The sequence below is a fragment of the Manihot esculenta genome, chromosome 9 (assembly GCF_001659605.2).
Source record: "Manihot esculenta cultivar AM560-2 chromosome 9, M.esculenta_v8, whole genome shotgun sequence".
Lineage (NCBI taxonomy): Eukaryota > Viridiplantae > Streptophyta > Magnoliopsida > Malpighiales > Euphorbiaceae > Manihot > Manihot esculenta.
Genome location: NC_035169.2, coordinates 2,041,077 through 2,057,718, shown reverse-complemented (window position 1 = coordinate 2,057,718; position 16,642 = coordinate 2,041,077). Strand labels below are relative to the sequence as shown.

Here is a 16,642-nt window from a genome sequence, read left to right as displayed (position 1 = left end):
AAATTAGAAGTTAAGAGTTAAATTTATTGGTATTGGTATTAAAATTATGTCAATTTATTTATCACACAATAATAATCGTATTATGTTACGAATTGATTATCTAATTTAATTTGATACATTTTATTATTTATATTACGTATTATATTTGATTTTTATAAATATTAAAATTTTAATTCTTGATTTATTTAATTCGATTCGATTTTAAATCGAATCGACCGAATGCTCACTTCTAAAATTTAGAACACATGTCTATTTAGGAGGTATATAGTCCTGTGGCAGCATCGTCTGTAGGTCATCTCAAAGTAGCTAGTTAATATTTTGCTTGGAATAGGAAAATTCATGTCTTAATCTATGTAGCCAAAAACTGATATAGAGGTCCGTGGTTTCTTCTTAATACTTCTCTTTCCCACCTTTTCTTATTTAATTATCTACCTTTTTCTTAATAGTCTTAATACCCATTTAACAAACCAAATGCTTGGATATTTTTCAATCTCAAATTCATACTCTATCAATAAAAATCTCAAAATTAGAGCAAAATTCAAGTAAGAGATCCATTTTAAAAATCATAAAACATCAAACAGAATATTCAAATTTGTCAAAACTATTATACCCAAATTAGACCAGACAATATATTAATAAATTTTTTACACTTGCAAAATAAATATAAATATTATAAAAATAACTACATTAGTTTTATTTTATTAACAATCATGTCTTAGAGTTTGTATATTGTTAATTTTGTGTATTTTAATAATAAATACATTATATAATATATAATTTTATCAGTCATTTTATTTTATATATAAGTATCAACAAATAAATATAGTTTACTAAATCTTTCGAATATTTCAATTACAAGCAATCAACTATTTGTTATCAGTTATGAACATTAGTTATAAATCGTCAATTATCAGCTATTAGTTGTATCCAACAGTTAAATCAAATAAATTTTTAATCTATTTGGAGTTATTTAGGTTATTTCACTTTTTAATGGTAATTAATTAAGTATATATTTGAATTGAAATATGAAATTTGATATTTTCTTAATTTCAAAGGTGAAGAGTGCATGAACTTTTTCGAGTTGACGAGATGGTATAGTTTCGACTCCTACTATGACTAAGGGAAGTGGGTAGTTCTTTTAGAGAGAAGAGATTTTTTTTTTTTTTTTTATCAATCTATATAGTTTTAGAGAAAAATTTAATTTGTTGTCACCATACTCATAGGCATATATATATAAATTTTTTTTATATAATTAGCTCATATTAAAAATTAAACTCGAAGTCTTATGGTATTGAAAACGACTTCAAAGTTAATAAGTTAAAGTCTTTTTTTTTTTAAAGCAAAACTACTTATTGTATTAATAAAATTTCATCAAATAAAAAGATATATAATTTCAAACAGAGAAACAATTATACATGATAGATTCTCTATGAGCAGTTAGAATAGTATTACGACGAACCCATCTAACAGAAATATTAGTTCTAGAGTCTAACAAAAATTTATAATTATTCAAAATCAAATTTCTGTATAAGATAATTTGGCAAAAATGCTCTTCAAGTGCCCATCTAAATTCCTGCATAAGATAATTTGGCAAAGATATTCCCCATTCTTTCTCATCTTTCGAGCATAAATCATTAAAGTCTCCCGAACAAAACCACGGAAGAGAGCTTCTACGAGATAAAGCTCGAATAAGGTTCCAAGACTGACGTCGTCGTTACAATTTCGAAAATCCATAATAATTAGTAAACCTTCTTTGAATATTATCTTTCGAATCAATAAAATTTGAAAAAAAGTCAACCACAGAAATAAATCCATGACTCTTTCACATTAATGAAAGGTTTCTTCCCAATTCTTGTCTATTTATTGAGAAGCAACCATCAAAATATAAAAAATTACAAAAAAATTGCATATAAGAACTAAGAGCTTTTGTTACCATTAAAAATAAAATGTCCAGCTTGTAACTAGAAATCAAATCCTTCAATGCAATAACTGTCCAAGAGTTGCCGCCATAAATCTACCAAAGAGGTCTGCATATTCTGAAAATTGATTGGATTGTATGTGAGAAATATCCCCACCATACAGAAATCATAAGTGACGATCGAAATATTTCTGAAACTCTTAATAGAGATAATAACATCTTCTTTTTCATTGATAGTCAATTGACGCGGATCGTCCTCCATAGGAAAGGGGAAGGGAAAAGAAGAAATTAGGTTTAAGGAAGAGTAAAATGTGAGAGTATCGAGTCACAAAGGGATCACAGAGTGAAATTTGTATCCAATCGTAAACTTGTGCCAATAAGTTAAAGTCTATTCGTATAAATATTTTTTTTTTTTATTTTACTTTTTATACAAGGATAAACCACTAAATGAGTTGGCACGAAAATTTCCTAGTAAACAGGGTTTAAAGTCTCCTTTCCATCCTCTAAATACCTACCAAAAAAAAGTGGAGCTGGGCTTGATAATTTTAGAGACTTCGTACTGACCAAGGCTTATGGGCTTGGTTATTAATTTGGTATAATTAGTACGGATCTGGCCCCTACAACTGCTGCGCCAAAACGCATCGTTTTTCTTCTTTCGTACACTTGCCCTTCTCTTAGAAGCTCTTGTCGACGTCAGCAGTTGTAGCCTCCACAGCAAGCCTGTTCCAGCAATGGCAGCGATTTTTCTGCTGGTAACTTCTCTCAGCTATAAATAATTTGTTCATGCTTTTCTTTATAATTTGTCCATCCGAAGTGTCAGTTCCTATATCTTCTACGGAGCTAGGGTTTTGTTGTGAACAGTTTGTTTGAATCTGAATTGCGACTGCAGAAGCAATTTCGAGTCTGCAGTGAATTAAAGATGATTGTGGAGGATTATTTCGAGGCCATTTGCTAGGAATCTACTGGAATTATGAGGTGAATCTAACCAAAAGGGAAGAAAAATGAGAACGAAGTGTAGGATTTGGTGGCCAAAGTACCTTGCTTCAAGTGAACTCTCTTCTAGTCATTTCTTGTTTGGTTGGTTCATCTCTTGCTCTTCAGCTTCTATTGATATCGTGGTAGCTTTCACTTGCAATGACGTCTCGTTTTTCCATTGGCAATCTGGTATCAAGGTATAAGCCTTTACTTGAAATGTGAGATTATTGTCAATAATAGAGCCCTTAATTTATTTTGTTAGCCATATGGGGATGAGAGAGTGGCGATTTATGGATGCAAATATTTGTATCTGCTCTCTGCATTGGAATTTTGCATAGTTAATAATTGAAGTATGCCTTATATTTTACTTTGTTGTGTTTTTACTCATTTGCCAATCTATGGTTTCAACTTTGAGGATTGTAGTATCTGGGTTTTAGTTTGTCGTGTTCCTAGTTATGATCGAGTTTGGACTGATTTTGTACATAATTTTTGCTTATTAGTGTCTTTGTTATAAGCAAATATATGCCAGAATGTTTTTGACCTAATTATAATGTCATTATGTACTTGTTCGAATTTAAATTAGCTATATGAAAGATTTCGATTTGTTGAGTCTATCTTATGGTTTGGATTATTGTTTTGGACAGGAGATCCTCTGTGATACAAATGAGAACATGCCTATATTGCTACAGGAGAAATCAATGTTTTCTTTGCTAGGTCAGGGTGCTGCATACCTCGGTGGGGATGGAAAATTATTGAATGTTGGGCTGGAAGAAGATAATTGGAGAAAGCCCTCCAAGAATAGCATCTTGTCAACAGCAAACAGGCAGGATGTATTCATAGAAAATTATGGAGGGAGGAGCTGCACATGCCATAAAATTGACGAATTAGTTGAACAAAGTTGTGAAGCTTCTGCTGAAGGCAGTTGCTGGATCAATCTGGTTTATGATTCTGGTGAACAATATGGTAGAGATATTTGTTGGCTTCCAAAATTGCATCACATTCACTGGAATGGGCAAGTAGTACCGCAATTCAATGTACACGTATGTAAGTCATAATTATTTGTATGCTGCATGGTTTCATCTCAGTCATATTTATTAGTGCTATTTAATCTTCTACCATTTTTTGATGTTTGACCAAATATAGGTGATAGTTTATGAAACTCCTGTGTATGGTATGCACCATTTCTCACTAAGTTCTTGGATTTCTTCTGAGCAAGTGAAGGGTCCTCTGAAGAAACCCGAGTGGGTTGATGAACTTGACAGGAGCCAGCCTCTATTTGACTTGGTAGTGTAGTTCCTTAGGTTCTTCTTTTGCTATGAGACTATTTGCATACTCCTTAAGTTGACATTTTTTTTTTCTGGTGCAGGATACAATCATTTTGGCAATCAACAGTGCTGCTGCTGCTAAAGCAGTGATTGAGAAACGCATGAACTCTAAGAGATCTTATGCTGGTTTTTCCATTATTCACGTGTATTATCAACTAACTCTCTTGTTTAGCCTTATTGTGCCTTTCTCGGCAATTCTTGATGCCCTTTCTTGTGCCGTTTCAGGTGTCTTGCTTTCATGTGGCATGTATTGGCTATTTCTGTGGCGTCAATTTCCACTCTATTCTATATCACTATTCAGTTGTTGTATAGGTTTTCAAGTTTTGGATCCAAAACACAGGTGTTCATCTCATTAGCAGGGATATTCAGCACTACGTGGACAAATAGCCGAATCCGTTTTTGTCAGATCTTATATTGGCCTATTTTTCTTCAAGACAATGGCCTTAGGTGACTGGAGAATTTTTTTTTTTCACATATTAAGTTTTTCCATTTTAGAAAAAGCTTTCTTTTTTCTTTTTGTTTTTTTTTACTGAAATTGGAATATCCTTGTATCTTCTTTACTAGAATTTTAATGGACTTTTCTATTTAATGAGAACAAAAGAATTTTTTTTTTTGGAATTTACAGTTTACTTCATTCAAATAGAGATTTCAAGCCTTGGTTTAAATGCTGACTGCATATCCATTTCCTGCTTGACTTGCATGGGGAGTTAATCGCGTAATCTATTTAAGCTTTTTTGTCATCTTTTTGCCCATTTGTGATATTGTTTATACTCTTCTTCTGGTTTGCCGAGTTTTTCTCAAAGTTACTAATTTCTTCCTAGCATTCTTATTCTTGATTTTATTTTTTAAATTTTATTTAGGTATCGATCATGTGTGGAATATGCAGAGAAAGCTGCATTACTTAGGCATTCTATGTGGTCAAGTTTTGCTGTTGATCTGCTTTTTGGAAACTTGCTAGGCCTGCTGCTGTTATATAATGCTGACTCTGCTTGCTTATGGGTTTCAACCTTTGCCAGTGACATTACGAATGAATTGTTACGTTCAGGTTGTGTGTGGTTGATGGGAGTGCCAGCAGGTTTCAAATTGAATACAGAGCTTGCCGGAGTTCTTGGCATGGTTTCTCTTAACGTGATACAAATTTGGTCTACCCTCTGGATCTTTGTCGGTTTCCTTTTTATTTATTTCATCAAAGGACTTGCTCTACTGGGAATTCTTTTTGGGGCTACTATTCTCGCTGCTTTGATCATAGACATGGTTGCACTGGCAACATTACATGTGTCATCACTTCACTTTGCAATGTCCCTCTTGTATTCACAGCAGATCCAGGCATTAGCTGCTCTGTGGCGACTTTTCAGGTAAACCTTTGTCCTTTGTGTATTTGGGAGAATTGGTGGGCATAGATGAGTCGGTGGGTTCAGGTGCACTGCGGAGCAAATGCTGTAATTTTTTTAGTTATATTAGATTGAGGTCCTTGAATTTAGAATTAGATGGTGATTAGGTTTACTATATAAATTGATATTATGCAAGAAAGATTAGAGTGCACTTTATTGTTTTTCTTTTTTGTCTTTTTTATTTTACATAGGCCAAAAGTCCAATTTATCTGCTCAACTATAGGAGGGAGTGAGGTCCAGCTCTGATCTTTAGTTGGATTCAATTAAGGCCTCCAACTCCATGAAATTTATCAGTTGATCCCTAAATCCCCAACTGAGGTCGTGTGTAGTGCTCATGATAACATATATTAAACAAATGTGAAAACATTGAGGGGAAAAAGCCAAAGCAACAATGAGTTCAATAGAATGTTATTAAATTCGGAACAGCCTGTTTGGTTGACCTATAACTGGACATCAAAGTGGTCTGGGATCATAATTGAACAGGATAAGGAACCAGCCTGCTAAAAAATTGTGCCCAGTCAATTGTTTCTTTCATTGACCTGTGTGACCTGCTGGGTTGACGCAGTCAATGAGAGCTGCCACATTAAATTTATTTTTGAGTGCTGGTAGGCAGATTTGAACCCAAGGTCTTATGGAAGGCCTTTAAAGGCCAAGTCAATTGTGGGTAAAAAAAAAAAAAAGTCCAAGTCAATTGAGCTAAATTGTTATATTGTTAAAGGCATCATGTTTTGAATTTTTAAGACGTCTTAATTTCTATGTGAAGAAATCATGTGAAGGTTTGATTATTTTATTTGGAAATCATTCGCTATTACACTTTTTCAAAGTTCCTTCCAATTTGTAACAAGAACTTGACCTACTTTATGATGAAAGAATGCTGTTGGCTAAGGCTACTGATGGTTGAGGTTTGGAAGAAGGGTGAATGAGTCTCTATACAAGAAAGATTATGGTGAAGTGATGAAAGAAATGTAGATTTTTTGATTTGGTTGGTGGTAAAATGAAATAACCTATATATATTTTTGGACCTCTGATTACATGCTAGATGTTTACACAATCTAATCAGGAAACTTTTATTGCAAATTAATTTAACCTTTATTGCAAATTAATATAATCTTGTTCTTTCTTTAGTTCAAGTTGTTCACTGAGTTGTCTATCTGTTGACAGGGGTCGGAAGTGGAATCCTCTTCGCCAGAGATTAGATAGCTATAACTACACTGTAAAGCAGCACGTAGTTGGATCCCTTCTGTTTACACCCCTTTTACTGTTGTTGCCAACAACTTCTGTTTTCTATATTTTCTTCACCATTTTGAACACGGCCATCACCTTTATTTGTGTGTTGATTGAAATTACCATATCAATGATTCATGGTACACCTTATATTAAAATTTTACTTAGGTTGTTGAGGCAGAGAAGGTTTCCCTCTGGGATATGGTTTGAAATTGTATCTTGTCATGGTAGTTATCAGGAGTTTTCATGTCTTCATGGAGTCGGTTCATCTTCTGAGAATTCACAGCAAAAGGATGCAGGCAAAGAGAGATCTGGTTTTCTGGTCTCAATTCTCCATAGCAACTTCTTGAACATAGGTGAGGCCTCAAGCAATTGTTCATCAATTTTTGTGCTTTCAACTGCGTACGGATAGGACTGGGAATTATCTTTTTAGTTGCGTGTGTGGAGTGATTAAACAAAGCCATGCAAGTCTCAGGCTAAACTGTGGATATTTTAGTTATTCTTTTGAAGATGGCATCTATACTGTTATTGTTCACCCCCTTGCTGATGTGAATTGATTGACCCTGACTGGTGAGCATCAATCCAATGTATGTTGAATTGATACATCAGTTCCTTCCTGTTGGGTCCATCCAGGTCTAGTAGGACCTGACTGGTTTAAAAACTCAAATTAATCCTCTATCCTCCTGTTTCTTATTGAAGGATCTTAACATAGCCTCCCACGAGAATCAATGAAATTAACACTTTTGTTTATTTATAGCAATCAAACAGATTCATGCATGAAATCTTCCTCTACCTTATTTCTGGCTTTAATCTTCAATTTTGAGTTCCAATTGTGTTGGACACAGAACTGTGGCTCACTTGGTTGTATGATTTATTCGATTCTCAATTCACAATATTTGGATTTCAAGTCATAATTCAAATCTCAGACAAATATGGGCATCACTATTTTGTTAGTTAGTATGACATGTCCAGTGTCTGGAACAAAGCTCTGAGAGAATTCGGTAATCTGTAACAAGATAATGAATATGCTTTTGGAATCCTCACTCTGTTTTTCATTTTGGGGCATCATAATTTTCCTGTATCGTTTAAGAGAAAGTTAGACTTACCTTCTTTGGGGGAACTAGAGAACTCACACATGACTATATTAATGAATTGCTACGGATTGTCGGTTATGATGAGGAACTAAACAATTTCTATTGTTTCCCATTTTCTTTCAATATTTCCCCTCTGAGTATATCGAACCCTGAAGATTTTGCATAGCCCTCGAGTTTCTTTAGCTTGCCCACTAATCGATAGTCTAGTGAAATTGTCAAGTAGCTGCCTTTTTTTTTTCTATGACAACTTCAATTGATCTTAGCGTGCCTTGCATTTGATTACAAGTGTTGGGGACAAATTATATATTGTATGAAAGGAAATTTCATGAATCAAAAATATATTTGGTAACTTGTTCTCATCATTGTGTTTTGATTCATTGATTTTTGGCCAACTGTAACGAGATATATATCACAGGACAAGTAGTCTTGCCTCACTACAAGAAGATTTTCTCTGGGGTTTCTGGTTTCGTCACCACATCAGCTTATGGAGCTCTTACCGGTAAAAAGTGAGTTATCTTTTTGTGCACTGCCTTTATTTGTCGTAGTGTGTGGTCCCTGGGATTTTAGATTTATCTCTCCCACGCACATTTTACTTATCATTTTCAGAACTGCATCTACTTTGGGGACTGGCCTGCCTTCAGCAATGCCATGGATGGTTATCCCAAGCAGAGAATATTGGTGCCTCTGTTACAATGCGATTCTTGCATGCATGTCCCAACCTGACTCACACCCATTGATTTAATTCTTCCGAACTCTTTTTTTTTTTTTTAAATTACATATTTTTTACTGCATCAGAAAGTTCTACAGACCTATCTCTCATGGCAGATGAGTTCTGATGGGTTGTTATTGGTCTACGCAGATGTTTTCAGGCTGTAAACACCTTGGCTTGTCTATTTGATTGTTTGTTGAACCAGCCAAAATTTTCTTGTAGCCAAAACAGAATTAGAGAACCCTTCTTTCGATCTTGCCTTTTTTGCCACCCATTTCAGTAGCAGAATTAGAAATTACCATGGAAAAAAAATTACAGTAGGCATTTTTTAGCTCTTTATGAATTTATTACCTGAATTGTAGGCAAAGATTAGATGAATTATACAGTGGCTCATCTTGGAAGGCTGGCTTTACCTTGTAGTATCTGCAAATTACCAATTGTTTGTCTGATTCTGAATTGTTTTAAAGGAAAAGAGGAGTAAATTTTGAATTTACTTTATTAATTTTTAATTTCAGTTAATTAAATCTTGAATTTTAAGAGGTGAAGTCTCAACAACCAAAACTTTGGATTCTTCAAACTGTATTCTTACTTTTTGTTACAAAATTCTTGCATAGTATCTCGCTGAGTTGTAATTACTTCAACCTGTAGTTTTTTTTTTTCTCTTTTGAAGGTGTTGCTCATATTTTTCTAGGTTTTGTTAGAAGTCGAAAAAACATTACAAGCCAAATAATTATAATTTGTTTGTGATTAAATAAGAGATGCTTTTTTAATATGCTTGTTGAAACAGATATTTCTTCTTTGGCGCTTCATATTCACTTGGTAACTCGTAGAAGTGGTTTGATAATTTGATATTTACAAGTGAAAATTATTATTTAGTCATTAGTTTCACATTTTTAAAAAATATATTAAAATATCTTTTAAATTGTAAAAAATTTACTATTTAGTTCCTCTCAATTTTAATCACTATGTATTTACTATCTAAACTATGTATTTATTATCTAGTTTATATAGTAAGAAAATTTATCAGTAGTCAGGTCTTGTAATTTTAAAAAATATATTAAAATATTTTTAAAATTTAAAAGAAATTTTACTAACTAATTTTTTTATAGATTTTTTAAAATATTCATTGATTAAAATTAATAAAAAAATTAATTAGTTGATTTTTAAAAAATTTTTAATGTATTTTTCAAATTGATAAGTTTCTTTTAAAGATTAATTTTAAAATTTAATGTATTTTTATTAATTGATCATTAATTAGCGATTTATAGTAAAAGGATTCAGATAATTATTATGATATTTTGTATAAAATAAAATTTTAGTATTTAAAATTTTAAAAATAAATTTAATTAAATTTTTATAAAATTTTTAATTTTAAACGAAGGTAAAAGTACACGTGCTTATAGCGTGGTACCCTCATTCCTAGCTTAGGCACCGGAAAAAGATCATTATAGACTATGTAGTTTTGTTGTCTTTGAAACTTTAATTTGGATTTCTGCTCTTCATCTTCTTTTGGGAGTAATTATTCTATCTTTTCCCGATTGTGTTTAAGTTGTTACTATTTTTGTGCTCCATCATTGGAAAGGGAGGACCTTCTCACATTAGGACTTGTTTATCATGTATACACAAAAATATTTTATTATTTTTTTAATATTTAGTGCTTTCAAAAAAATTAATTAATGAACACAATTTTAATTAAAAATAAAATATAATTATATTTTAAAAAATATTTACTCCTTTAAAAAAATCATTTTTTTACTAACATTATTACCACTATTATATATAAATTTATTAATATTATTTATTTTTATAAATAAGAAATAAGTTATTTTACATTTTCCATACTTAAGTAGTTTCTGCGGACAAATACAGCATACCATGAAATTTCAAATCTTTTCAAAAAAGAGAAAATTAATTTTATGTTTTTAAATATATCAAAATTAACACATAATTTATTATAATTTTTAAAACTCAACACAGTATGATTCCTCAGGTCTATTCATCAAAATAGTAATTTTTTAAAAGTTTAATAAAGTTTTTTTTAAAAAAAAATTTCATAAAATTAAGATACAAAATTTAAACACTTTTCTTCTAAGAAAATCTAGGGGCATAAGTGTTAAAAAATAAACGTACAGAAAATATTTTTTTTAGAAAATATTTTTTTATATAATTAAAAAAATATTAAGTCATTTTTATAAGAATGATTTTTTTAAAAAAAAATTATTTTCTAAACTTTAAAAATCTTATTACTAATATATATATATTAATTAATTACTACATTTTATTTTTTAAATTATAATTAAATAATAAAAAATAAGTTATATTATTAAAAAATATTTTTTTCACTAAGAATATTTTCTAAATAAAAGTAAATTTTAGCAAATAAACAGAAGCAAAATATTTGCATCTATTAATTAAAAAAATTGGAAGAAGATATTTATGGTAAAAATTACTATAAAGAAATTATTTTTCATCATATAACACATAAAATGACGCTCCTAATTCTATGTCTATAATTAATACGATAAAAATTCCACACAGAAACACTAACCCAATAAATTTATCCAGTTTCCCTAGAAACAAACAGAAAGCAAAGTTCACGAGAGCAAACTAACATAACCAACTAAACCCTTAATGGTCCAGATGGGCGGCCAACACAGAATCATGTCCTTTCTCTTCCCTTTCGTTTTCCTCTCTCTCTCTTACATTCCCAAAGAATACAAAATTACAAAAAGAAGAAGAAAGAAAACAAAAAGCACAGAGTCACGGGAATGAGAATATGATATATTATTATTGACTGATACAGGGAAGGGAAGAGAAAAAGGTGTCTACGCTGCCTTAGCCTCCTCTTCAAGACAGCTGAGTTTGTGGTGTTTATAGCATACTTCATGTCTCACTTCTGTTTTGTTAGTTGTTTTATTTTTGTTTCTTCTGTGGATGATAGGTGTGATGACTGTAATAGCTACTTACCAACATGTGACTGCACATGTGAGGTGCCTTTCTATACCTATCATCATCTTCCCCATTTTCACATGGATTACAATATCACCCAAAAGGACAAATTTGTTTCTAAACGTAAAAAAAAATGATAAATTTTATTTTTCCTCATAAATTATTACTAAAAAATTTAAAAAATCTAAATAAATTATTTGAAATTTGGTATTTTTAGCCATAGTTATATAGTTTAGGAGCAGATTTTCGATTTAAATTTGTCCTTCAATTATTATTAAAAGGACAATTCAAATATAATCTCTTCAAAAAATACCAACAAAATCGTTTTCACTTAATAGTATTAGAGTTATGTGTCTGAAATTGAACAGGTCCATTACTGAGCAAAATGCTCTCTTCTAAGTTTTTAAAAATATTTCATAGGCAGAGTTCGAATTGGAAACTTTGATCAAGAGAGAAAAAGGGAAATCTCACCATTTGGAATATAAGTTTTTGAGTTTAAACCTATTGATGAAACAACTTAGGAAAGTGGTAAAAAAGAATCTTTGGGAGTTTGGATAATTTGAAGAAGATGAGGTTGTCTTTCTCTCACTCTTTTTTTGTACGTAGTAAACTGGCTATTGCTCTTCATCATGACACGTCTTGCTTCATGAAGAATTCTCTATCTGCTTATCTCCTTATTGTATTGCTCCATATCTGCTATGCTAATTCATAAACTGGGGTTTGCCCTATTTCCCTGGTTAGCCTAATTAATTCACTGACGAAGTTTATTTACTTTTCATCTTATTGATTAAAAAACCCATCAAATTTTAGCTACAATATCATGGTTATCAAAATGGCTATAAATACCCTTCACTGCCTTGTCAACCGTACATTCTCTCTCTCTCTCTCTCTCAGACACACACAGAGCTTCTTATCTCTCTGCTGTTGCTTCCAAGTATACGCAATTATGAGGAAAGCAAGCATTGCCATTTTCGCTCTTTGTTTGATGCTTCTTTTTGTAGCAGAGAACAACGTAAGTTGGCAATTATCTTTTGTTCTCTCTTCTCTTACAGGAACTATATTCCTATTAATATCAACTTATCAGCTGCCAAAAGTTTTCTGGAAATTATAATCAAACCCTCTTTAATTACAAAGAAAGGTCTATTGTCCTCTTCTCATTGCTGATGTCTTTCTGCAGGCTTCCATTTCTGAGGCTCCAACTCCTGAGCCACAACCCAACAGCAATCTTCCCACAGTGAGATTCTTTTTATTTTTATATTTTGTAAATATATAAAACAACAGTTTGCTAATTAATACAATGATTTTGATTTATTCATTTGCTGTTTTATTCAGTATGGCACCACTCAAGGAAGCCTTCATCCTCAAGGTAATTAATTAACAACCATCCAGAAACATTACAATAAATTTAAAATTTAAATATTATTATCAGTTTTTTGGAAAAATAGATAATTAATTATGTTAATGAAAAATGTGAAATAATAATGGAGTTTGGTTGGGGATGGATGGATGCAGAGTGTGCACCGCGTTGCACCACAAGATGCTCAAAGACACAATACAGGAAACCATGCATGTTCTTCTGCCAGAAGTGCTGTGCTAAGTGCTTGTGTGTGCCTTCTGGAACTTATGGAAACAAGCAATCCTGCCCTTGCTACAATAACTGGAAGACCAAAAGAGGAGGTCCCAAATGCCCCTAGACCCATAAGTTATTCAATACAATCCCATAATAATCATTAGATATTAACTATTAATTATAATGAAATTTACGTAACAATTTGATCATTTCACCATGATCGATAGCTATAAAATCATTATATTTTCCATAATCAATGATCGATAGATATAAATTGTCGTACGTATAATAGTTTTATTATGATCAATAGCTATTAAATCATTATATTCTTCCTAATCGATGATCGATAGCTATAAAATTATTGTATCGTATTGTAAAATTTGTTTCGGTTATGAGTTTCATGTATATGGTATTTAATTAAGATTATGAATTGCTTCTTTATTTATTCTGCAGCTCAATGCTTCTTTAGAGAAAAACTAAAATTCTATGTTCAAAATGCTGACAAGGATTCAATGCTTTTGTTATGGGCAATAAATCCTATTGAAGAAAAATCACAAACAACTTGACAAATCTAAATGTAAAAGCTAAAAGAAACTAATCTAACATCAAATCTGTATTATTTGAAACAAACATGAAAATACTATAACAAAATTGGAACTTAAGAGAACCAAGCTCGAATTAGATAATTTTTTCTCATGTCCAAACAAGTTCAAAATGAGTTTTTTTGTTTGATTAAATTCAGAACTTTTAATTTAAGCTTAAAATTAAAAAATATGTATATTTGATAAAAATGCTCCTAAAAAATGTATTAAATCAATTTTATATTGTAATTAATAGATATATATTTTTTTTATTTTTAAAATTTAACTATTTTTAAATCTATTTTAAATAAACTACCCTCTTTTTCTTAGCTTCTTATGCTTTGCAATTTCTAGAGACTGCTGAGAATAACTTCATTGATGAATGGAAAAAATCAGGGAGAAGAGTTTCTCAGAGTTGGTTAATTTGCTGTTGTAAATACATCAGGTCAGGCCAATCAACGCAATTGGGACTTTGTTTGAGGGCTTCCATTAATTTCTCTTGGAAGAGATTGGAGCGAGGAAAAGGGTATTTTGGAGATAAAAAAAATTTTTTTTTTTCATTTACGAACATAATCTTGTGAATAAGTTCATTTGAGTAAATCTGAAAAATCTCATATTCTATTTCGTCAATTTTTAAATTTTATTTTAAAAAAAATTAATTTTTTTTAATTTACTACAATTATAATCAAAATTGTTAAATTAAAAAAAATTAATTATAAATTAAAATATAATTTCTAAGATTTTATAGCTCATTTTTGCTTTCTATTGTTTTTATCTTTCTAGGCTTTCAATTCTAGACAGTTTTGACCCTATTTTAGTGGATTTGTACTTGTCTTTCTTGTCTTGGGCCTCAAAAGAGCTAATATCTTGGGCCATATAAACTACGACGCCCAGGCAATGGAGGTAAACTCATACTGCCTCAAACTTTATATAAAGAAATAATTATAAAATTAAAATATTAATATAAAATAATTTATGAAATGGCGTCAGCAAACACGAAATACTAAATTGATTTAGTCAAACAATATGAATATTACGTTGTTGTATGTTGACTGTTGCAAGTGAAGCTTCAAAAAATGTGCTGACTTGTTTGATTTCGTGTCATAACTCGCCACCATTTCGTTAGTCACGAGGCCAAGAGAAAGCTGCTCATATATTTTATACAGAGAATATTAGTACTATAAAAATATTGATAAATTTATTTTAAAAAATATATTAAAATATATTTAACATTTTTTATTAATTAATTTTAATTTTTAAATATTATAAAAATTGTTTTTAAAATACTTTTAATATAAATAAATTAATTAATAAATTTTTTAAAATGATAAAGTTTAAATAATAAAATATTACATAAAATTTTATTAATATATACTCGATATTAATTTTTTTTAAAATAAAAATTAACAATTAGAATATGAAATGTTTTAAATTTATTTATCAGATTAAATCTATTAATGTATATTGTATGTTAGGAATAATTATTAATTATCGATTTTTAACTGTATTTAATAATTAAAATAAAAAATTTTAAATGTCGAAAGGTTAGATTGTCAGAGAATATAAATTATCTAAAATTAAAATATTTACAATAAAATAAAATTAAGGCAAATATTTATTTATTTTTTTAAAATCAATTGGTGAAAAAAAAAATAGTAGAAGGAGAATTAAAATACGACATACTTGTTTTACTCATCAGTTTTTTTCTTAAACATAAAAGATTTTGTTGGGTTGCAGGTAAGTATATTTCCTTTCCAAAGAGATTTTACCTTATTCTATTTTAAAAAAAAAATAATTTATTACTAAATTATAATTTAATAATACTATTTTTTTTTTACCATGCAACACTATTAAATTCGATTTCAGAATTCAGACTATAAGATTTCAAAATTTAAATAATAAAATAAATGTAAAAATTAAAAAACAATAGGGTATCCGTTTTAAAAAAATAATAATAAATTTTGTAGTATTCTGTTCATATCGAAATAATGGATGGAATCTAATCAATTTAAAATTTTAATTTAATTTATTTTTAATTAATATGATTTAATTTTTACTTTAAAAAGTTTTCTATTACATTAATTGGACTTTCCTAATAAAAGCAGCTTTGGATGGACGCTGATGCCAGGGCGGCTTGGCAAGCGTGGCCTATGGCCAAACGTGGAAAATAGAACGTGATGGCTAATGTCATTTGAAAGGGACTAATTGGCTATTTCTAGCCGTTAATCTTAAATTCAAAATCAAATTCTAATTCATCCATCAAATTATATATATGATACCCAATTTGTCTGGCTTACATTAGAGATTCATCAAATTGAAAACTATTCATCCGTAGTTACTATTTTCAGGCGTAAACGAATAGAGCCAAATTGAGTTTTGAAGATTTTAAATTTAGTTTATTAAAAATTTTTCTGAGTTTGAGTCTGAGTCGAATTCGAGTTTTAATCATTTTCATCTTTGAGCTGAGTATTAAAAAGTTTCAACTTGACTCGTTTAGTAAACGAGTTTAGACGAATCGAGTTTTTATCAAATTTAGTCGAGTTTTTATTAAATTTAGTCTCAAATAGTTTACGAATAGTTTAATTTATCTACATCTATAATGAGTTTTAGTTTAAAATTAATAAGTTTAAAATTAAAATAATTTTAATTAAATAATATATCTACAAATTAACTCGTAAACTTATAAAAATAAATTTTTAAATCTTAATAATTCAAATATATGCAAGTTTAAGAGTGTAACTAAACTATATAAAGCTAAATTTTAGAAAATTTAAATTTGACTCATGAAAATATATGCAAGATTTGAATTTATTTCTCTTATGATAATAATTTCAGCTTACTTAACGGGATTGTTCACGAACCTATTCGCAAGCCTACTCATGAATTCAGAAATGAATTGAGCTCAC

At 30.1% G+C, this 16,642-nt stretch overlaps 2 protein-coding genes across 5 annotated transcripts; both read left to right on the top strand.

Moving 5' to 3' along the window:
• Nucleotides 1-2,550: 2,550 nt before the first annotated feature.
• LOC110622916 lies at nt 2,551-9,138 on the top strand. 4 transcript variants are annotated; one of them, XM_021767644.2, is made up of 10 exons: nt 2,551-2,670; nt 2,808-3,090; nt 3,538-3,933; nt 4,037-4,177; nt 4,260-4,363; nt 4,444-4,665; nt 5,079-5,573; nt 6,771-7,189; nt 8,343-8,433; nt 8,534-9,138. In XM_021767644.2, the coding sequence occupies exons 2-10, from the start codon at nt 2,920-2,922 to the stop codon at nt 8,667-8,669; spliced, it is 2,175 nt and encodes a 724-aa protein (XP_021623336.1). In that variant the 5' UTR covers nt 2,551-2,670; nt 2,808-2,919; the 3' UTR covers nt 8,670-9,138. The 4 variants fall into 4 exon arrangements, with proteins under 4 accessions (XP_021623336.1, XP_043815958.1, XP_043815959.1 ...); XM_043960023.1 differs by having other exon boundaries at nt 2,612-3,090; nt 8,787-9,138; XM_043960024.1 differs by having other exon boundaries at nt 2,612-3,090; nt 8,330-8,433.
• A 3,169-nt stretch (nt 9,139-12,307) lies between these two features.
• Nucleotides 12,308-13,505, top strand: LOC110623534 (protein GAST1). The gene is made up of 4 exons (XM_021768518.2): nt 12,308-12,597; nt 12,763-12,819; nt 12,918-12,951; nt 13,098-13,505. The coding sequence occupies exons 1-4, from the start codon at nt 12,406-12,408 to the stop codon at nt 13,277-13,279; spliced, it is 465 nt and encodes a 154-aa protein (XP_021624210.2). The 5' UTR covers nt 12,308-12,405; the 3' UTR covers nt 13,280-13,505.
• The last annotated feature ends 3,137 nt before the right edge of the window (nt 13,506-16,642 follow it).

Excerpts from the sequence above, each read along its gene's own strand:
- LOC110622916 (XM_021767644.2), top strand. The coding sequence starts at position 2,920 with ATGAGAACGAAGTGTAGGATTTGGTGGCCAAAGTACCTTGCTTCAAGT. Across the intron at positions 3,091-3,537 it reads ATTGGCAATCTGGTATCAAG|GAGATCCTCTGTGATACAAA; the intron begins GTATAAGCCTTT and ends TGTTTTGGACAG. Across the intron at positions 3,934-4,036 it reads TACCGCAATTCAATGTACAC|GTGATAGTTTATGAAACTCC; the intron begins GTATGTAAGTCA and ends GACCAAATATAG.
- LOC110623534 (XM_021768518.2), top strand. The coding sequence starts at position 12,406 with ATGGTTATCAAAATGGCTATAAATACCCTTCACTGCCTTGTCAACCGT. Across the intron at positions 12,820-12,917 it reads CCAACAGCAATCTTCCCACA|TATGGCACCACTCAAGGAAG; the intron begins GTGAGATTCTTT and ends TGTTTTATTCAG. Across the intron at positions 12,952-13,097 it reads AGGAAGCCTTCATCCTCAAG|AGTGTGCACCGCGTTGCACC; the intron begins GTAATTAATTAA and ends GGATGGATGCAG.